The 23,075-nt window shown below is 44.1% G+C and overlaps 1 protein-coding gene across 2 annotated transcripts in view; it reads left to right on the forward strand.

Annotated features, from left to right (window-relative positions):
- ENTPD3 (ectonucleoside triphosphate diphosphohydrolase 3) overlaps positions 1–23,075 on the forward strand; it is a 34,653-nt gene that overhangs the window by 6,308 nt on the left and 5,270 nt on the right. For both annotated transcript variants that reach the window (XM_030846207.2, XM_060309023.1), the window contains exons 4-9: positions 5,956–6,073; positions 13,412–13,562; positions 15,916–16,075; positions 17,023–17,256; positions 22,349–22,621; positions 22,820–22,930. In XM_030846207.2, coding sequence (XP_030702067.1) covers positions 5,956–6,073; positions 13,412–13,562; positions 15,916–16,075; positions 17,023–17,256; positions 22,349–22,621; positions 22,820–22,930 — 1,047 coding nt within the window. The remainder of the gene's footprint in view (positions 1–5,955; positions 6,074–13,411; positions 13,563–15,915; positions 16,076–17,022; positions 17,257–22,348; positions 22,622–22,819; positions 22,931–23,075) is intronic.

Genomic DNA, 23,075 nt, shown 5'->3' on the forward strand with positions numbered 1-23,075 from the left:
AGGTGGACAAGCACTGTCACCACCATTTTGCAAGTGAGGAAACATAGGTTTGACCAGTGGATGGCAGGACCAGAACTGAAACCCAGACCCTCTTGTTACCACGGCTCTCTTCACTTACTTCCCGCTGTTCCTTGATCCTAAGTTCTGAACAGGGAACCCAGGAGGAGATATTGGCCTCTGCTGGGAAAACACGTTCTCCTTTGCACAGGAGGGAAGGAGGGAGGATGGATGCAGAGACAGGAAGGTGCTGAATTGGAGAAGGGACGTGCCTTCCAATTGGGGGGAAGGCTGGTTCCACTCTTAGACCCCAGTAACCATTCTTAGACCCCAGTACCACCCTTAGATCCCATAAGTCAAACAAACCAGCTCTAGCTGCGTTCAGGTATATCTCTCCGTGGGACAAGGGAATGTGCCCACCAAGAGTCATGCTTCCCTTCTAGAACATGTTGTGGTGCCTGAGACCCCAGAATCCAGGGTCTGTGTGGGCCTCCTGCTGAGGGCAGACCTCACCACTGGTCTGAGGGGTGGTAAAGGGGCAGCTGCTTGCAGGGAGAGTAGACAGAGCATGGGTGTGGGGTCTGAGCTAGCCCACCCTCTACAGTCAACATACAGGTGCATGAGGCTGTTTACTCTATGGATTTGCCTGGGGATGGGAAGAGGACAGGTGGGGGTGGGGCAGAGCAGAAGTCTTCATTTATAAAATTTTCCCTCAGGCCCTTTAAAAGTGAGGGATGAGGGGGCTTCCCTGGTGGTGCAGTGGTTGAGAGTCCGCCTGCTGATGCAGGGGACACGGGTTCGTGACCCAGTCCGGGAGGATCCCACATGCCGCGGGGTGGCTGGGCTCGTGAGCCAGGGCTGCTGAGCCTGCGCGTCCCGAGCCTGTGCTCCACAACGGGAGAGGCCACAGCAGGGGAAAAAAAAAAAAAAGTGAGGGATGAGCTGGTTAAGGCAGTTGTTTTGGGAGATGAGAGGTAAATTCAAACTGGAGGGATATGGAGGAATTAGAAGACTTGAAGAGTAAACTGAATACAGAAAAGTGGGTCCCTGAGCAGTATGGAGGGCAATGTTGAAGGAGGAGACCACACATGCTTAGCTCTGTGTCAGAGGGGTTCCCCTAGTCAAAGATGCCCATGCAAGATGGTCATCTGGGGGTGACCCCAGGAAGAACTGTGGGGGGATGGGAAGTGAGACAGAAGGGAAGGCAGCCAATGGAGGGGCTATTACCCAGCAGGTTACCACTGTGGGCAGCTGGAGCTGTTCTGCTAGGGATTTCTGGGAGCCAGTGCAGAACTCTCACCTCAGGGGTGTCCTCTGCCATGGGCATATAGAACATCTGCCTCACAGTCATCCTACTCAAGGGCGTATTTACACACCAGCTTCCATTAGTCATTGGTTGAGGGCTGCTCCCTGGGGAACATTAGCTCTCTAGTATTTCTGGCATATTGTGGGCTCGGGTAGGTTCAGCCAATGGAGACAGCCTTCAGGCAGGTAGAAAGTGCATGGTTGGACATCACAGTGGTAAGGTCTGAGGGCTTGTGGGCAGGGAACCCTCAGTGACCGTTCCCTGTAGATAATTATTATTCCCATTTTGAAGATGAGAAAACAGGAACAGAAAGGGCAAATAGCTTCCCACAGTTACACAGATTGGAAATAGCAGACTTGGCACAGAAGGAAGAAAAGAGAACAGAGAACATTGGCCTTAGGCAAGGGTTTGGAAGGGCCAGCAGACATACCCTCACGAATTAGCAGACGGTTCAGAGAGGGGGTTTTTAATCTCTTCAGAATCTCGCTGTCAGGCCCCAGTTGTAGGGGACAGGAAGTTGTATAACACAGGAATATTGGCTCAGAAGGCCCATTCTGCTTCACTGAGTGGGTTAGTTATAAGAAAAGACAGATGTCCTGGGCCGGTTGAAGCAGGAGCAGAATGACAGCTTGGAAGGGGGCATTCCACATGCAGCTTTTCTCAGGCTGTCCAGAGACCCTTCCTTTTGTTTTGCAGTGTGTGCTAGGGGCAGGAAGGGCAGTGTGGAGGTGGAGACCAGTGAATATAAAGGCTTTTTCATTGTTTATGTTTTCATACCTTGAGCCTTGTTTTGCCTTTTTGTGTGCTGCTGACAGTTGGTTTTGAGGAGCCAGCTCCACAGTGGCCTATCTGAGGGGCCCTGGAATGTTCCTCAAGACCCACGTGAAAAGTCATGATATCTGGCTATTAAATCCAACGTTGCCCTACCTAACCTTGGTTCATCTGAGTGTAAAAGCGGAACTATTAAAACTTAGCCAACGGTGGAAATATCCCCAGTCCCTTTTTCACTGTCACTGGTCTGACCTGCTCTATCAGCTTGAAGAGTAAACATGATGACGTTGCCTTTATGTTTCACTCATTACCCCCCACCTCAACCCCGCTGCTTTATTATCACTAAGTCCAATATCTTCCTCTTGAGGTTTCGCCCTCCTAACTGCATCACAGTTGTTTAGAAGCCCTGGAGCTTCTCAGACCCATCTGATCAATACCCCACTGCCACTGCCGCTCGCAGCCACATGGTGCCACTGTCGAAGAGGGGCCTGCAGGGTCCCAGGTTTCAGGGACACTGCTTTTCTGCCAGTCAGAGCCCCACCTTGGGTCACATGACTCTCCAAAGCACAACAACTGGGCCAGGCTGTGTTAAAACCATTTCCTTCTAACCCTCATCCATTCTCAGTCATCAGCCTGGATATCTGGTGCCCTGTGGCCCACCTTGGTTTACCTCTTGGAGTACAAGAGTTGCGTAATTTGTTTTTTCCTTTCCAGAAGGCCCTGGCTCCTTATTCAAATTGGTGATTCTCCTCTCCAGCCAGATCTGCACACCACTTAACCAAGAGTTTGCTTCTGAGGGTCTTTTGTCTGAACAAAGAAAGTCTGCCGTACCATATCAGGCACCTTCTTATTAATCAGTCACCCTGTTAAGACTTGTTTTCCTTGGAACTCAGTGAAAGCACAGGGGCAATGAGTACAGGTTTAAGAGTCAGTTAGACCCCGGCTTGATCCCAAGTCTGTGACCTTGGCTAATTATTTAACCCCTGTGAGCCTCAGTTTCCCTATCTGTCAAGTGGGGATGATGATAACACCTGCCTTATAAATGCAAAACTAAAGCCCTTTGTGCAGTGCCTGGCATATTATAAGTGTTCGCCAAATGTTTATTACTACCATTATTCTTATTATAGTAAGAGTAATAATGATGATGATGATAATAAAAATAATAATAAACACATCTAAGAAAGATGATCTTATGACCTTTGCTTTTGCTTTTGTTAGAAGCTCACAAAGTTCTTGAGTTTTGGATAATGGGGTTCATATGTTTCCTTTTGGTTCACCCACCGACTGTATCTTCAGTTCCACATTCAGACCATGTTTGTTTGTTTGTTTTTCTGACACTGCATTAAACAGAAGGTGACTTAACGCTTTTCATCCAAACATCACCCACCTAGCTGAACTGAATGAAATTCATTCTCCCCTTCCCCCTCCCTCCATGGAACCGCAGTGAGTTGCACTGATCTAGGCAAATGAGCTCTGAAAACTGATTAAAGACCAATCTTTTCACTTTTGAAAATGCCAGTGAACGATGGTGGGGTGGGGGTGGATCGTCTTAGTGCAAAGTAGCACTGGGCCTCAAGGCTGTCCCTGTCACCACATCAGCAGGCGCCCAAGGGGCCGCCATTTCTCCTGCAAATCTCAGAGCAAAGTCTCTGGCTGCTGCCCATTCTGGTGAAAACTGAATCCCATTTTCCCGGACTTACAAATGAGGATGGACATTCTTCATTCTTTCAGATCTTGGCCCAGCAGCCTCGAGCATTCTTCATGAAGGGTTGGGATAAAGAAGATTTGGGGACAGACAGGCACCCTCTGGAGTAGCTGCCCTCTTATGCTCTCTCTCCTCTTATCAGTGCCAGGCATGGAGGGGCTGGTGAGCAGGTCATCAGCAGAGGGAAGGAAAGAAAGCAGACTGATACAGAGGCTCAGACCTCTGGAGTGCCTGGTTTCCTTCAGTTTCAACCTGTGCTTTAATCTCACGGGGAGCCTCTGCCTGGAATAGATTGTGAACAATGCCTCCTCTGTTTGCCATGGGGGGTGTCATGTCAGGATCCCAGGCAACACACATCAGATTGAAGAGCTGAGGTGAAGAGGCTATTCAAGTTCAAATACCAATGTACACAGGATGTTCTATCTTAATAGAATGGAGAAGCTGGAGTAACATTTTTTTATTTGCTCCTATTTCAAATGAAGCAAGCATTCGTGATAGAAAGTTTAGAATCAGGGGATTGGTTAAATCAACTACTGTACATCTCATAGTGAATGGGATGAATGGCTTAAAAATCATGTCAGTACTTTTACTGGTAGGGAAAGATGTTCATGATATACTTTTATTTATTTATTTACTTATTTATTTATTGGCCGCGCTGCACGGCATGCGGGATCTTAGTTCCCCGACCAGGGATCGAACCCGTGCCCCCTGCAGTGGAAACGCGGAGCCTTAACCACTGGACCACCAGGGAAGTCCCCCATGATATACTTTTTAAGTAAGAAAAGAGCATTGGAGAAGATTATGTGTACTGTAATCCTGTGTTGATTTAAAAACATATGTCTAAACACATATGTGTATATGTAGTTGTATGCACAGAAGACCGTTGGAAAAGATATATAACAAGGTGTTAAAACAGTAGTTGGATTTGAGGGGTGTTATGCACTTTTTTCCTCTTTTTCTTGCTTTGCAATTTTATTTATTTTGCTTCACTGATTTTTCTATATAGCCTGTATTTATTGAGCAGCCACTAAGCATCAGGCAAATGGTCTCCTATTTACTTCTGAAAGGAAGTTGCCTGAAGACGAGGGAACCCAGAGAGGTTAGGTCTCTTATGCAATATCAGAAAAGTAGGAATCCATCTGATGTGACCTGCCTCCAGAACCCAACGTCATCTTCCCCTCTGGGACAGGCTAGGCTAACTCAATGGTGGGGGAATTGGGGAAAAGATGCCACCCAGAAGCCTCTGATGCCCTGGGCTGATTCCAAGCCCAACCAGATAGTGACCTAGGTCAGCGTAACTCATTCCAATGCCCCTAGGCTGCTAATGAATGCTCCTTCCTAGGCAGGCCTGGTCCAGGGCCTGGGCTGGGCCACACCTTCAACTGAAGCTCCCTGGTACCTGCCTCAAGCTGCGTGAGATGGCTGGCAATACCCTCCTGTCCATTTGTTCACACACGTCACCTAAGTGGGATAATATGTCAACATTCGTTTGTATTTTAGTTTTTTCCTCCTTAAGCAGGAATACTTTCATTCTGAAGGCCAATGCAGATATCAGTGTGTCACTCCCCTGTGAGAACTTCCTACCTATGGTTTCCTTTTGGTTGTTTATCCCAGGCTGATAGGCCTGGAAGTTTGGAGAATAGAGGGCAGCAGGTGACTGACTATTCATTGTACTCCTGAGACCAAGGTGGCTTCTGACCGTGCGCCCCCCTCCCCGACCCCCGCAGAGTCTGGATGAGGAGGAATCAGGAGACTGTCTGTGCATGCAAGATCTTTGGGGTACTCATCTTCAACCTTGGCTGCATACTGGAATCACCAAAGGAGCTTTAAAAACTGTTGGTGCCTGGGTCCACTGACAGAGATTCTGATTTAATGGGTCTCAGCTGCAGCCTCGGCATTGGGAGTTTCAAAAGCTCCCCAAGTGATTCTAATGTGAGGCCAAGGCTGAGAACTGTGACCTAGAACACCGGACCCATCTCCCCCCAACCCCTCCATCCAGAGTCCATGGAGACAAAGTTGGTTTAGAGAAAATAGTTTTTTTCTTTTTGGTCAGCTCCCACCTAAATGAAGCAGTGTGGGTTAAGCTCTTGGGAGGACTCAGGGTTCTCGGTGGCCCCCTGGGAAAAGGGGTCCTCAGATGCCTGTCTCTGACTCTCCCTCCCCGCCTTTTATTCAGTATGGAATCGTGCTCGATGCCGGGTCTTCCAGAACCACAGTCTACGTGTATCAATGGCCAGCAGAGAAGGAGAATAATACTGGAGTAGTCAGTCAAACCTTCAAATGTAGCGTGAAAGGTAAGGCCCAAGGGAAGACAGGGAATGTCCTAATGTCCTTCAGAGGCCTGCAGGAGTCCTGAGATGCTGCCCAGAGGCAAGGACTGAGCACTGGGCTGGGTGTCATGGAAATATGAGACCTTGAGATGGTGCTGCTACTCATCAGTACAGTGACCTCAGGCCAGTCCCTTCCCTTCTCTGGGTTTCAGATTTCTCATCTGTAAAATGGTGGGGGGCGGGTGTCAAGAACTGTGAATGGTGTGAGATTCTACCCTGCCGCACTTTCATGGATGCTGGTGGAAGACCCAAGACTCCTGGGTCAGAAACAAAGGAGAGTTTATTACTCACAGAAACAGCTGTAGCCCGAGTATCAGCATTTTCTTGTGCTGGTTCTGAGCCCCAATTTGTACAAGATGATGTAAAAAGGGCCAGATGGTACCTGCTCACACAGTGGGTTATGTTACAGAAGAGGAACCCTGAGATTAGGGAATCTGAAACATTTATAATGGGTACCTGCCTTTTGCTCTGGAGGGAAACACTATATCTTCTGAGCCTGTTCATTATGCAAATATCCTTGAAAAAATAGTCCAGAACAAAGGCAGTCAGTGCCTCTGCTCATAATGCATAAACATGAGAAACTCAAGGAAAACTGTATTCCAATAGGAAAATTATATTCCAGTTGGCTGTATATGATGGGGAGGTGGGTAGGAAGAGATAGACAGAGATGGACAATCTGTAAACCAGTAGGCGTTTGTGGCTCTGTTCCAGTAAAGCTTTCTTTATGGACCCTGAAAGTTTGAATTTCAAATAATTCTCAAATGCCACAAAATATATTAAAAAAAGATTTTCCCCACCATTTAAAAATAATGTAAGAATATCTTAGCTCACAGGCTGTATAATAGAAGGTGGTGAACTGTATATGGCCAGTGAGCTCCCGACTCTTGACACAGAACAGCATCAACATCTTTAATGACCCTCCACGCACTCCCTGCCTCCTCCACAACATATTCTGAATGTTAGATTGATGGTTTACTTGTTCTTCTTTAGTTTTGTCCTTATGCATTTAGTTTTTCCTGGTTTTGAAAATGGAATCAAGCACATATTTATTTAATTAGAAGCAAACATTTATTCTGTAATTTGCTTTGTTCACTACCACTGGGTTTTTAAGATTCATCTATGCTGCAATGAGTAGCAATATCTGGTTCATTTTTAGCTGTTGATGAATATTTGTGTTTCCCTGGTAACTAATAAGTATCTTTTTATATATTTATGACTCTTTCTATTTCTGTGAAATGCCTGTTCATGTCTTTTGCTCATTTTTCTACCAAATTGCTTGAATTTTTCCTTTTGAGTCCTAGGAATTCTTTATCTATATTCTGAATATGAATGCTTTGCTAGTATTATTATCATATTGTTGCTAATATCCTCTCACAGTTTATGGTTTGTCTTTTTAATTTCTTCATGATATCTTCTGAGAAGTTCTTAATTTTTATGTAGGTACAATTATCAATCTTCTCCCTTTTGGTTTGCACTTTGTACGTTTTATTTAAGAAATCCTTCCCTATCCTGAGGTCATAAAGATATTCTTCTATCAAAAGTTTTGGACTTCCCTGGTGGTCCAGTGGTTAAGACTCCATGCTTCCACTGCAGGGAGCACGGGTTCAATCCCTGGTCAGGGAACTAAGATCCTACATGCCGCATGGAGCAGCCAAAAAAAAAAAAAAAGTTTTATAATTTTGCCTTTTACAATTAAGCCTTTAGTCCACATAGTCAAGCCCAGTTAGTGAGTGTGTATGTATGCACCACCCTCTTTAGAGCATTATGATCTTTGACTTGGCCTGGATCTTCCCAACCAGTATGTCCTGAATGGGTTCCAGGGATACCCTCAGCCTATAGGACAAGTTATAGACTCTGAACCAGTCCTCCCAACCCAAGCAACCTCCTTCATTTCCCTTAATGAGCTGCCCATATAGAATACTTTCTTGCAAGTGATGGCATGGAAAAAGTTGGGAAGCAGAATTAGCCTTTCCCATAGGGAGACCAAGAGTCTTCTCTGTATAACCAGGGTGCATTCTGATCATCTGCCCTTCCATGGAGGGCACCAGGAGCTCGCCTTCCCTGGGACATAGGTGTCACAGTTAAGATGTCCAGACAGAGTCTGGGATGCAAGGGAGTGATTAGCAATCCGCACCCATTGAAGAAAGGCAGAAGAAGGAGGATTGGACAGAAAGAGAAGTCAGATTGCAGCCCAGGCCTGACAGGGCTCCAGCCAATTAGAGATGTCCTGCATTGGGTATGAATGGCCTGAAATGGCTGGGCTGTGGTCCCCCCATCACTGTCAGTCATTGGATGTTGCCATCCTGGGAAGATGTTGAGCAAGGCAGCTCTCTGCAGCTGAGGCAAACCCCAAAGGAGCTAACCGCTGAGACACTAAGCCTTTCTTTGAAGAGGCATCTGCACGGCACCTCTCTGGGCTCCTCGCAACAGGGGACTTCCATGTTTTCTGAGTACTGCTTGCATTGTTACCCACAATTCATAAGCGGCAGCACCGTCGCTCAAACTTCAGCCAGAGATCCCATCTCTGTTCTCCTAACTTCTGAGCCATTTCTTCACCCCCAAGCAGCAAAGAGGATGCTTTCTTTAGGAAAGAGAGACCAGTCACTCCAAGTGGAGAGGATAATGTACGACAGTGATTAAGACGTCACCCTATCCCTACTGTGGGAACTCTAGAAAATTATCTAACCTGAGTCTTGACTCACTTATCTCTAAACTAAAAAGCATAATAATAGTAATACCCACCCCACAGGTATTATTTGAAGATTAAATGACATAATATATATATAAAGCAGGTAGCAAATCCCTGGCATACAGTAGGCATTCAATAAGTGTTAGTTATTATTAATTATGGGGCACCACACTTTAGAGTTCCTAGTGGATATTCTTGCTAAAAGGTTATTCTAACATAGTTGTAAGATCTGCCTCTATACCCGGGAGGGCAATTCAGCCAAGTCAGTCCTGATGGCCTCGGGCTGTAGAAAGAGGTGGCACTTTCATGGGGAGAGACCCAGGCAGTCTCTCAGGGGTAGGGGCCCTTGGCCCACCCTGGATGTGATTTAGGGGAGGGGCAGGGTCATGGAGCCCACACCACATCCATAAATGGATCTTCCCTTTGATCACGGTAGCCTCAGGGATCCATATATACTCACAATGACCAGAAGACCACAAATTACAGCTCAAATTACAGAGTTAAAGTTTGGCAAGTGTCATCCCCTGAAAGACAGGCAGCTTCGCCAAGCATAATTTGGGTTTCTAGTTTCTAAGTTGCAAATTTCCCCAGGTCTCCCCTGCCTTGGCCAGTTTGAGGGGTTGGTGAATGCTTTTTTGCCCTACAGTGTTTCCCGAATGCCCAGGGCCTCAGAAATTTCTTTCTCAGGGGGTCCCTGGTGAGTATCCAGTCCTCAGGTGCTGTTTTCCGTGAGTTCACTGGGTGCTGCTTTAGCTGCTGGTCCCCATGCTGGTGCCTATTGCTCTGGCTGCTTGTTTTAAAGCCATTCCCTCCGGGTCACTTGTTCCTTGCCTGCCCCTCATCTCTTCTGCAGGAGGCACTGCTCAGGGTACCTGCTGCCTTCTCTCACAGGCGGCATTCATGTTTTCCCTTTAAACCAGCAGTTAAAAATTCTTTAAACTCCACTAGAGCCTAAACTTAACCATCTCCTCCACCGAAATACCTTAAAGAGTTGCTCTAGGGACCAGGCCACTACAGTGTTGGAAAGCATCCCTTGCCCATGTCTTTTGCTTTTGTCCGACCTCAAGTAAGTCTTGTGCCAGCTGTCCAACCCTCTCTTCCCAGATTGGAATAGCAGTTATAGCTCTTTTCTTGGGGTTGTGAATCCCAGTATCCCATGAACCTATGAATCCAATCTCCTTTTCCCTCTGGGAGGCTTAAGGAAACTTATGCAAATAGGCCCCCGAGGGACATGCTCAAATACCCCATATTTCCACATTCTAGCAAGGCTCCTAACCAGTTCCTATCCAGAGACTAGCTCTGGCAGAATATATTTTGTTTGCTCTAGATTGGACTACACAATCCCCTTACTATAGTATTGTGAGCTGATGTGAAAATCTCATTGATTGATTGATTGCTTGATTCCTGTACTTAATAAATATTTATTGGGTGCCTGCTGTCTGCCAGTAAGTGTTCTTGACACTGGGAATTCTAAAATAACCAAAATATACAAAGTCTCTGCTGTTACAGAACTTACAGTCTAATGAAGGAGACAGAATAAATAAATGGGTATATGATATCAGGGAGAAGTGCTGTGAGGAGAAACTAAGCCAGCTAGGTGGATATAGAGTGATCATTCTATTTCATGGGAGAGCAAAGAAGGTGATAGCTAAGCAGAGGCCAAATTGAGATGAGAGAGTGAGCCGCGCACCTGTTTGAGGGAAGAATGTGCTGAGCAGAGGGCGTGGCAAAAGAAAATGCCAAGGGTGACAGCTGCTCAGCATTTTCGAGGAAGAGCAAAGGGGCCGATGTGGCTGGAGCAGAACGAGTAAGAGAAACAAAAGTGAGAAATGAGGCCAAAGCTGTCACCGAGGCCAGCTCCCAGAGGACCCTGAGATGCAGTAAGGGGTTTGACATTTACTCAAATGAATTTTCTTCAAAGTATATTGGGAAGCCATTAGGAGATTCTGATCAGGGAACTAACACGATACGACATAATTTTAACGGGTCACTCTGTCAATGTAGAATACGTAGTCAAGAGACTTAAGATTAGAAGCAGGAAAACCAGGGCTATTAGAGCAGTGCAAGTGGGAGGTGACGTTTTGGTGTTCTGGCCTAGACTGGTGCTTCTCAACATGGGGCAATGTTGCCCCCCAGGGAACATTTATCAATGTCTGGGACATTTTTTGGTTTTCATAACTGGGGCTGGCCGTGCTGCTGGCATCTAGTAGTAGAGAACAAGGATGCTGCTAACCATTACATAACTCACAGGACAGCCCACAAAACAAAGAATAATCCAGCCCAAAACTTCAGTAGTGCTGAGGTTGAGAAACACTGATTGAGAATAGTTCTGGGGAAGGGAGTGAGAAGTGCTCAGATTTGAGAAGTATTTTGAAAGTAGAGCCAAAAAGATTTTATGATAGATTCAATATGCAGCATTCTGGTTGATGGTGCCTGAACATTAGTTCTGACCTGAGTAACTGCATGGATGAAGGTACCATCTCCTTAGAGTGGGCAACACTGAGGGTAAGTAGGTTGGAGCCATGGCAGGGATTAAGGAATTTGGTTTCAAATATATCAAGCTGGAGATGCCTATAAATCATCTAAGTCAATGGACAGCAAACTTTTCCTGTAAAGAGCTAGAGGATAAATATTTTTCATTTGTTGGCTATATGATCTCTGTTGTAACCATTTAACTCTCCCACTTTAGCATGAAAGCAGCCATAGACAATATGCAGACAAATTAGCATGTATGTATTTCAAGAAAGCTTCATTTATGGACACTTGTACATGCCTAATAGGATATACCATAAGGACAAAAAGAACTTCAAAAAATCTTAAATTGTTTTCAATAATCCTATAATTGGTGGTAGTGCTGGTATTGTCATTGTCATACTGAGACTGTTGTGTGTGGATTGTGAAATAAAGCTAATGAGTTATTAAGTTGGAGGGGCTGGGAAACAGGCTAGTAAAAGGAAGATAAAGATACAAGATCAATGAATTCAAGGAAGAACTTGAAGTTTTGAATTAGAAATACCACTAAGAATTCATGATGTGTTTTCTCTTGAAATAAAGTTTGCTCTAAGTCTGTCTTCTGGAAAGCCTTTCAGTAAGCAACCTAGCTTCCAAATTTTGAATGCTAAATACCATTACTCAATAAAAGAAACCAAGATTCCTTGGAAAAACAGCAGACTCCAGACCTGGGGCAGGAAATTTATAGGTCACTGATACATCTCATCATATCAGAAAGCAGAAAAGTTCTTAAAGGTTTCTGGGATCATGTCAAAAGGATTCAGCTGCCAAATTGAAGAGAGCGCCACTGGACAAGATAGGCCACCAATAAGAATAGTAACTGCAATGAATTGAAACATATCAAATATATCTTTAGATTCATATGCCCTTAAACAAACAAACGAACAAAATCCCTTATTGGTTAAATTAGGTAGATACTAGAGATGCAATCTATATTTTTTAAGCTGGTAAATAAAGGGAAAGAATCAAGCACTTATCCACTGCCTTCCCTATACAAACTGTATAGGGTAATCAAATAGTTAACGATGAGGAAGTTTTCCTCTTATAAAAGCATTTTAGGTAAAAAGTGAAGCAAGAATGATGGAAATAAAATATCAGCGTTTCATAAACCCTAATGGAGTAATGAATGGACCTAAGCAATGATCACTGATGCCTGTTAACAGCACAAAGAGAGAAACAACCAGATGCTTGTGCGTCTTATTGGAAATGCACATCCCTATAAACTACTCTTTCTGAAAAAGTTCAAACCTGAATCTGATTAAACCTCTGCATTCAGTTATCAATTTATAGAGAAAAACTGGGACCAAATAACATGTTAAGTGAATCATGGGGCTGCAATCAGCAAATTCTAGACTGTGGGAAACTATAAGACAAATGAAATTGCAAGGAAAAAAATGTTTAATTACAAAGAAAAATTAGAAAGGGGGGGCAGAATCTATATATTAAAAGAGACTTGAGACATGCCAACCAATTATAATGGATGGAATTTATTTGGGCCCTAGTTCAAACAAACTAGATAGAAAGAGAGAGGTGGAGGGAGAGAGAGGGAGAGAAAAAATATGAATATGAAGGAAACGTGAAACTTAATTAGATATTTAATTATATTAAGGGATTATTTTTAAGATTTTTAGGTGGAATAATGAGACTATGGTTATGTTTCTTTAAAAGAATTCTTATCTTTTAATGATACATACTGAAATATTTATAGAATGGAATGATACCATGTCTGCAGTTTGCTTCATGATGAGAGAATGTGAGAGTGCAGATGGAGCAAGATTGATCATTGTTGAAACTGGAAGATGGGTGCATGGGTTTGTTATACTCTTCTCCCTACTTTTATTTATATTTGAAATTTCCATGATGAGAACTTTTTTTTAAAAGCAGGTCTTGGCTCATTACTTTTTTCACCTTTATAATTCTTTCCTTCCATATTTTGGGAATTGACTCATCTGTGTGACCACATGGAACTTAGCACATACACAATTTTCAGCCCCCTACAAAAACCCATTAATTTCCAGAGCTGATTTATCTTATATTTAAAAGTTGTACTGCTCTTGTTGGTTCCTGGGAAGGCTAAGAAGTGCTGACTGCTTGCTCTTCAGGCTCTGGGATCTCCAGCTATGGGGAAAACCCTCAAGATGCCCCCAAAGCCTTTGAGGACTGCATGCAAGAAGTCAAGGGGCACATTCCAGCCCACCTCCATGGATCCACCTGCATTTACCTGGGGGCCACAGCTGGGATGCGCTTGCTGAGGTAAGGGCTGGAATGGCACAAAGGAGCCCTTTGGACCAAAATAACCAGGAATGTGTTGAATTCTTTCCAAGAATGTAACTCTATTTCTGGGAATAAATCCAAAAGAAAGAAGCCCATATTCTGCCATAAATTTAGGCTTTAAAAGTTGGGAAACTTTTAGTCTTTATCTTAATACTCAGAAAGAAACAGTTCTATATTTGATTCCCTTCTCCATGGTGATTTTACTGAGAGCTTGGAAAATAAAGGAAAGTGACATGAAATCTAATCATGGGATGTACCTCTAGTTTTCTAGAAAAGTAGAAACTGTTTTTGACTCCTGGTATTTTTTTTGAGGTACGCGGCCCTCTCACTGCTGTAGCCTCTCCCGTTGCGGAGCACAGGCTGCGGATGCGCAGGCCCAGCGGCTATGGCTTACGGGCCCAGCCGCTCCACGGCACGTGGGATCCTCCCGGACCGGGCAGGAACCCGCGTCCCTTGCACCGGCAGGCGGACTCCCAACCACTGCGCCACCAGGGAAGCCCTGACTCCTGGTATTTTAACACCTGTGGACAACCGGCTCCACTAAATGCAACCCACTATACTACTAAGCTGTGTAGCTTCTACCCATGTACAAAATGTCACTGAGATCTGCTTTCAAATAATGGGATTTCTGCTCCTCACCCCAAAGCCTTTGGCATTACATAAAAACAAACATCTCATTTCATTCAATTAAGCAGTTCCTTCTAAATTTGTAGCCATGACTTTTAGCCCAGTTGCGTTGTTTTTGAATGTCCTTTCTCTTCATTTTTTTTTCTCCATGATAATACTTCCTTGACCTTGAATTAAAAGAAAAATAGTTTTTTTAAAAAACCCATCAAACTTAAATCTACCTAAATTAAAGGGTAGATGCTGCCCTAAACTTTGAAAATAAGGCTTTCTCCCCAAAAGATGACACTCATTCTGCTTCAAAGCCACTTTGTCTGTGATCCCAGGAATGTAAAATTACATGTATTTTCTTCATGTGGGCATGAAGAAAATACAAAGGAACAACAGAGTCACTTTAAGATGATCATCAAAAAAAATCATGAAGCACTCTCAATTGGACTGAGCCCTTTCCTTGTAGTTTTCCTCTCCTTTTTTCTATTCCTGTGTCCTGGTTGACCAAGTAGAATGCAGAAAGAAGTCAGATTTCTTTGCTTACTCTTGGAATCTGCAGTGTGTTTTCAAAATAATTGCGTTTACCTGAAATAGAAATGTCATAGAAATTCCCTTCTTCTGCCTTTTCTTTCTTATGGAAACAAAGAACCCAACTTTCTTGGTTGCTTTTTTCTCCCAGTCCTCTCCGCGAGAAATCATTCAAAGGCTCTGTAATTTATAGCCCATGACAAAAACCATGGAATACAAAAGTTTGCCAGTTGGGGAAAAAGTGAATGTCGCATTTGAATAAATTAAATATTAATGCCTCCTTGTGAAACTTTCTGATGGTGATCCATTTCTTCTGAGGAACTAGTTGATATTTTAATTGCTAGAAAAGTCAAATATTAAAAAAACAATAATTTGAGAATCTCTGGGATGGGAATTAATAAAACTAGGAAAATTCTTAATTATTTTCCAAGCAGTGATAATTTGCTACTGAACTGGAATGGACTTCTGCTTGTAGCATTTCTCTTTCTTCTTCTTCAGCCAAGAGTGAGCCAGTGCCCCTGGCTTTCTTAACCCACTGATGAAAGGGAAAAGAGTCTCCCAAGTGAGATTTCTTTCATAAAATGGCAGCAGATGAACGATATTATTACTCTACATCATGGGTGATATGAACACTATGTTACCACTCCTCCATGGGTCAGCACACTAATGAATTTCAATTCAATGACAGTCATGATGGCCATCATATCCCCTCATGATGAAGCCCTCCCAAAGAGCAAAGCTGGGACAGCTGAAAACTCATCCCTCTTCCTTTCCCCCTCCCTCCTAAGCTCCCCTTCCTTCTGGCCTGATGAGGGCTTCTTTATATGGTGCCCCAAGAGATACTTATGCCACTCCTATGCCTTCACCGATCTCCTTTCCTCTGCTGATCTGAGACAGAGCAATGGTGACTGAGTAGGAGGCTCTTTTCATTAGCTGGTTGCTAGAGAGAGGGACAGGAACAGGTAGGGGCAGAGAGAACAAGTGGTATTTTTACTGGTAGCTGTTTTCCTGCTTAGCAGTTTGACAGGTAACAGGTGCATCCTGCCTTGCCTGGGAGGCTTCAACTTGTACAGGGGGTTGCCATGTCTTATATACATCTGGAAAACTGTCCCTGCCTGAAGTGGGTGGAGGGGTTATTTTAAGATCGTTGTCTGGGCACTCAGCCTTTTGTGTTCTGTGCCTTGCATAGGTTGCAAAACGAAACAGCAGCTAATGAAGTCATTGCGAGCATCCAAAACTACTTCGAGTCTCAGCCCTTTGATTTTAGGGATGCTCAAATCATTTCTGGGCAAGAGGAAGGGATTTATGGATGGATTACAGCCAACTATTTAATGGGAAATTTCCTGGAGGTGTGTGAAAACAAATGCATGGTTTTTAATCTTGCTGTTTATCCTGTCCCCTGTGCTTGGTAACTTAAGCTGAGGTACATGCCAACAGGGCCACGTGTCCTGCATTGTTTCTATCATGTAATGAATTAGGGAAACATCTATGATACAACAGCTAAGAAAAGACATGTATAGCTAGGACAAAGCCGTGGATCCTAAACAGGACCAAATGCATGGGGGAGGGGGAATATCATCATTTTACTAGCTAATAAGAAATTAGAGGCAGGGAAGGATCTAAATCTAGCAGTGGGCTATGAGTCTTTTGAAGGACACCTGGAAAATGACCCTTCCAAGAAGCCCCACACAGCCATCTGGAATTTACAGAGCCCTCAGGCAGCTTTCTTCCCAACTCATTCTGTGTCCTCAGGTCTCCTCACATTCCAGTCTCCATACTCCCTGCTCCTTTGGTGCAGAGGACACCATACTATGTTCAGTCTAAGACCTATTTTCTTCCCCCTTGAATACATTTTTAATTAAATTAAATTAGTTAATATTTTGGAAAATTCACATAAAAATCCACATTTCTAGCTTCTCCTGCCCCCCTCACTCCCCAAAAGTTGGAGGAGCTGGTCACAGCAGACTCACATTCCTGCATGGCAACAACCAACTGGAACAGAGTATAGCTCATGCATTCCCCAGTTTGCCCCAGGCCCCACCATTCCCTACTGTATACACCTCATTCCCTATTGTATACACCTCATTCCCTATTGTCTACTCACTCATTTATGTTGCCTGTACAGTCCCTGTAAGCATTTCAGTTCACCACCCCTGAAATAAAGGAGAGATCTGGCCCTGAATGCTTCCTATGTCATATTTCTTAGCAATAAGAGATGGGTCTTGGGTGAAGAACCCTAGCCAATCAGAGATGGTACCTTTGGTCTTTTTTCTTGTTTCCTTTTCCTACTGTGTAGAAGAGCCTGTGGCATATGTGGGTGCATCCGAACGGAAAGGAGACCACAGGTGCCCTGGATTTAGGCGGTGCCTCCACCCAAATATCCTTCGCGGTAGAAGAGAACGTGGGGCTGAACACCAGTGACATCGTGAAGGTGTCCCTGTATGGCTATGAGTACACACTCTACACGCATAGCTTCCAGTGTTATGGCCGGAATGAGGCTGAGAAGAGGTTTCTGGCAATTCTCCTTCAGGTACCTGAGCCAGGGGGCAACGGGTATTCCCTCGGGGGTCTTAGCTGAGAGGAAGATGCCTTGCCTTCTGGGGTCTGTCCTTTCTACTCCAATTAGAAGATGGATGGAAACAGCAGCATTTTCCTGTTTACTTGTGGGCGTCCAAGCGCTCTCTCTCTCTCTCTCTCTCTGATGTGTTGACCATTTCCAGTGTATCTGAGTCAGAAGTCCAGGGAAATTCCAGAGCTCCAGATGTTTTATAAATGATTCAGGACTTGAGATCCCTTTATGGACACAAGCTGTTTTAAACCAGTAGCTAAATAAACCTGAGAATGTTGAGACTCCCCTGAGTGCAGACAAAATAATAAAAGTGATCATATGGGAAATGCTTGCTGACAGGGGAGAGGGCAGAGCCCTCCCCAGGCTCAGGCTTCTTTTACATGAGCCTATATTAGGCAGATTTCATGCCCTTTATATGTTGGGGTCTTAGAGCAGCCGAATTCCATCACATCAGTCAGTAATTCATATGGTAAATGTTCCATGGCACAGATGGCTACTTCAGGCATCAACTAGAAGGCTGTCACTAATATGAACTTGACATTAGTACTGTATGTGTCAGCAAGGGCACTAGCACCATGGATGCGACCTGAGATCCCAAACTCCAGTGCTAAGGGGACATCAATCTCAGCCATGGCTGAGAAGGGAAGATGAAGATGAAGGGAACACGAAGGGAAGGAGGCTTGATCACCTAGAGGGGCATGGGGCCAACCGGAGGCCACAGATCCTGGCTTCTGATGGGGCCCAGGGGAAGGAGACAAGAGCTGGGTCAGCCTATGAACATAGTGGACACAGCATCAGTAGCTTAAGCCCCACCACTGCAACCTACTTTGGTCACTGAAGAAGGAAGCAGTATTCCCCAGCCATTAGCCTGTAGAAAATTGGGCTGGTTTACAAAAGTGTCATCAGCAGAAGTCATATCTTCAGATCCCCATATTTACTGAGTAGTCATGCAAGGTAGGTGGTGAGAATTCACCCTCCAGGTCTGGCCCTCTTCCCAAAACTTCTCTTTCAGCCTCACAGGAAAGGCTGGAGCCCCACTACACATGCATGCCACATGTATTGTTGGGAGAGCCTGAGCACTCCTGGGAAGGACAGAGCGGGGACCCTGCAGGCAGCCCTGAGCTACACTTCCATGGCTCAGAAGACTCAGTGCCCACTCCAGACCCTCATATCCACCCTACACTCAGCCAAACCAAACCCCACATGGAGCTTAACCAACCCTCGTTAACTGGGGCTCCTCTTTTCTCTCTCTCCTTTTATTTTTAGCAATACTTATTGCCCCTTCCTCCAGCTCTGGCCCTGGTGGGGGTGGAGGGTGGAGCAGGGGCTCCTCTGAACTTTAGACAGGAAAAGGGAAGCAGGTGAAATCACCTTTTTTCCAGAATGAGTGGAGGTTTGAGAAGCTAACCTCTTAAATTTGACTGACACTGAGGAAGAGTGTGTGTGTGTGTGTGTGTGTGTGTCTTTATGCACACACGCCTACAATGTTTATTAAAGAATGTCTATGTACCCAACAGTCTACAGTAGAGAAGTGAATACTCCACCTGGATGGGGTCTCATTTGGGTTTGAGAATGCAGGTCTCAAGGTGTGAGCCCAGGACTGGGGGCAGAGGTGGGAGACCCCAGCCCCTCACTACAGATAGTCAGGTCACAGGGACAGGGTGTGTCTACAACTTGCCTGATAACATCTGGATGCCTGAGAGGGTGGCTCTGCACTGTAAGCCTTCTGACTCAGGTGAGGGGAAGAATCCAGGTGTGATGAGGATCACCCACAAATGCATGTCCCGACTTGCCTGACCAATACTTTCATGTCCCAAAGATGTGTTGCCAAGCCCCAACTTAGAAGGTTCCCAAAGATTACTGCATCATAAACTGGCTGAGTAAATGCCACCAGTCCAGGACTCGTTTCCCGGTCTGTAATATAAGGGGCTACAGAGTGTGGTGAGAGTGACACCTAGATATACACTTTGCAAATTATTTTCTTAAAAAGGAGTCTCCAGTCACCCCAGGGCTCAAGTCTCACTCTGAGAGCATGTTAGACGTTAGGGACATGAATTCACTTTCTCTTCCTCTTTAAGTAAGACGTAAGTATTACTTAAAGTAACACTTAAAGTAATACTTAAGTATTTATTTATTTTTGGCTGCGTTGAGTCTTCATTGCTGCATGCTGGATTTCTCTAGCTGTGGCTCGCGGGGGCAACTCCTCGTTATGGTGCGTGGGCTTCTCACTGAAGTGGCCTCTCTTTGTTGTGGAGCATGGGCTCTAGGCACGCGGGCTTCAGTAGTTGTGGCACGAGGGCTCAGTAGTTGTGGCTCGCGGGCTCTAGAGCTCAGACTCAGTACTTGTGCCTCATGGGCTTAGTTGCTCCGCGGCATGTGGGATCTTCCCGGACCAGGGGTTGAACCCATGTCCCCTGCATTGGCAGGTGGATTCTTTTTTTTTTTTTTTTTTTTTTTTTTGCGGTACGCGGGCCCCTCACTGCTGTGGCCTCTCCCATTGCGGAGCACAGGCTCCGGACACGCAGGCTCAGCGGCCATGGCTCACGGGCCCAGCCGCTCCGCGGCATGTGGATCGTCCCAGACCGGGGCACGAACCCGCGTCCCCTGCATCGGCAGGTGGACTCTCAACTACTGTGCCACCAGGGAAGCCCTGGCAGGTGGATTCTTAACCACTGTGCCACCAGGGAAGTCCTCTTCTGTTTTTAAAGTAACACATGTTCAGTGAAAAAAAAAATTAGAAAATACAGACATAAAAAATATAAATAATAAACAAAACCTGGAATTAGCCACCATCAACACAGTATTGCATTTTCTTCCAGTTTTTTTTTTCATGCAGGAATGTGTATAGTATTTACAAATTTGGCTTCATATGGTTTACATATAATTTTATATCCAGCTTTTTTTTAATCTAACAATATATTGTGAGCAGTTTCCTGTGTTGTTAAACATCTTTTGAAATTAATACTTTTATAGGTGCATAATACTCCAAATACCATTATATAAAAAGAAAAACTATATTGGTCATTTTATTATAAAAGAAAGTACATGACCCTTTCATGCCAGTGCCCTGAAAACACTAAATTCAGGGAAGATTTATTGAATGTTGAGGGCCTAAGCAACTTGGCACACTGGCAAATTATATTTAAGGAATGCCATAACAAATAATTCACACTCCAAAAAGAGAAGTGAAATAATCTTTACTGAGCTTCTTCTGCCAGAAATAATTTATATTATCTTGCTTCTTCTCCAAGCCAAGCCAGAAATGATTTAATTATTTTAAAAGTATAAGGCAGCTTTGGAGGGAGAAACTAAATAATCATTTGGTTGATTTGATTTTTTTCTTTTAACGAATATTTCAGCCATAGGGTGACCATGGCATGATACGTTACAAATTAGACATAAGACCTTTTGAACACCATAGATTTTTTCACACCATTAAGGCAGAAGGGGGCCTGTTTGCTGCCTCCACAGAGTCATATGAAGATCTTTCTGCAGAACACTCATGTCAGTTATACTGGATGAGTGTTGGACTTCTGTAGGATTCTGTGTAGAATCCTACCACTGCCTTTTGTTAAATGATTACATTATTTTGATATGTACCTCAGTTTCCTCAGCAGTAAAATGAAAGAGTTGGGCTAAGTGTTTTCTGGGTCAAGATTTTACTGTAGGGGGTAAAATATGCCTTAGTAGCTTTGAAATTAGAGTTTGAATCCAATTTCTTGGAAAAGAGAGTCCATAAATAGAACCAAACACATTTTGGAATTCAGCATTTGATAAAGGGAACATTTTTGACCATAGATAAAAATTGGATAATCATCTGCAAAAAGTAAAATCAAATCCCAATCTTAATACCAAATTAATTACAAATGGATCGAAGATTTCTGTGTAATGCGATATTTATTACAGCATTGTTTTGTAAAGGCAAATGATTGGAAACTACCTAAGTTTTCCTCTAGAGGGGACTCACTAAATAAATTATAGTTTATTTGTACAGTAGAGTGCTATGCAGCTACTAAAAACCCACTCTTACACTTACAATGAAAGGAAAATCTCAAAGATATATTTTTAAGTAAGAAAAGCAAGGGGCAGAACAGTGTGTATACAGTACTGCCATTTATGATTTAAAAATTTTAGGGACTTCCCTGGTGGTGCAGTGGATAAGAATCCGCCTGCCAATACAGGGTACATGGGTTCGAGCCCTGGTCCGGGAAGATCCCACATGCCACAAAGCAACTAAGCCCATGAGGCACAACTACTGAGCCTGAGCTCTAGAGCCCGCGAGCCACAACTACTGAGCCCTCGTGCCACAACTACTGAAGCCTGCGTGCCTAGAGCCTGTGCTCAGCAACAAGAGTGAAGTCACCGCAATGAGAAGCCCACGCACCACAATGAAGAGTAGCCCCCACTTGCCACAACTAGAGAAAGCCTGCACACAGCAACGAAGACCCAATGCAGCCAAAAATAAATAAATAACTTTATTAAAAACAAAAGTTTTTTTTTAATTTTTAAATTTTAAAAAGAAAGAGAGGAGAAAAGAAAATATATTTGCACATGCATACAAGAAGTATACACAGAATCTCTGGTAGAATACACAAAACTGGCAATAGTGGTTACTTCCAGGGAGGGAATAAGGGTGGGGAAAGTGGATGGGAGGGAGCCTTAATTTTCATAATATATTTATTTGTACCTTTTGAATTATTTTTTTAGGTGGATAGATAACATTCTCTTCAAAATGGTCAATGAATCTAAACATATCTTGTTTTCTCATCAAAATGGAGTTCATAAAACCTGCTTCACAGGGCTGTGGTAAGGGCTGGAGCAGACAGTGTAAGCAAGAGCCTAGTGTTGTGCCTGGTGCAGGGTGATCATCCCCCCACCCTGACTTGAGTTATCTAGACAACCTGGGAGTTCCCTTCTACATTGACGCAGAATGGCCTTTTTTCCGTTTCTCTCTCGGCATTGGTGGGGGACAACAGTAAGGATTTGCACTGAGGATTTGTACTTGGGCCTCCACAAAACAGTGATATCTAACACCTCACTCTTGTACCTACAGAATTATACCACTGAAACCACATTTGCCAACCCCTGTTACCCTCGGAATTACAACACCACCTTCACTGAGGCATATGTGTTTGGCAGCCTGTGTACAGAGGACCTGAGACCTGAAAGTTATGATCCCAACAACATCATCACTTTTGAAGGAACCGGGGACCCATCACTGTGTAGGGAAAAGGTGGCTTCCCTATTTAACTTCAGTGCTTGCCATGACCGAGAAGTCTGTTCCTTCAATGGCGTATATCAGCCAAAAGTTAAAAGGTCATTTCTGGTAAGGGCAAAACTATGGAAAGATTCCTTTTTTTCCCCATTGAATTTTTCTTTCTCACCTTTCTGTTTTTTCCTCTGCTGAGCTGTTTCCCACTTTCTTATTCAGTACCCTGAAACCTCCATATTATATCCCATTCTGAAATCTCCATATTATATCCCATTCTGAGAACTTATTTCCTTCTGCACGACTTCCTTACAGGCTTTTGCAGGATTCTACTACACAGCCAGTGCTTTCAACCTTTCGGGTAGTTTTTCCCTGCACACCTTCAACTCAAGCACCTGGAATTTCTGCTCACAGAATTGGGGTAAGGTCAGTATTCAAAGAGAAAGGATCCATATTGGTACGAAACAGTACAGCAGAGTAGATTCCATTTGTGTGCATGTGTATGTATGTGAATTTGACTTTTATGCTGTCCTCCTTTCACCATATCCATAAGATGGGGATAGTAAGGGAC

The sequence above is a fragment of the Globicephala melas genome, chromosome 11 (genome assembly GCF_963455315.2).
Source record: "Globicephala melas chromosome 11, mGloMel1.2, whole genome shotgun sequence".
Classification (NCBI taxonomy): domain Eukaryota; kingdom Metazoa; phylum Chordata; class Mammalia; order Artiodactyla; family Delphinidae; genus Globicephala; species Globicephala melas.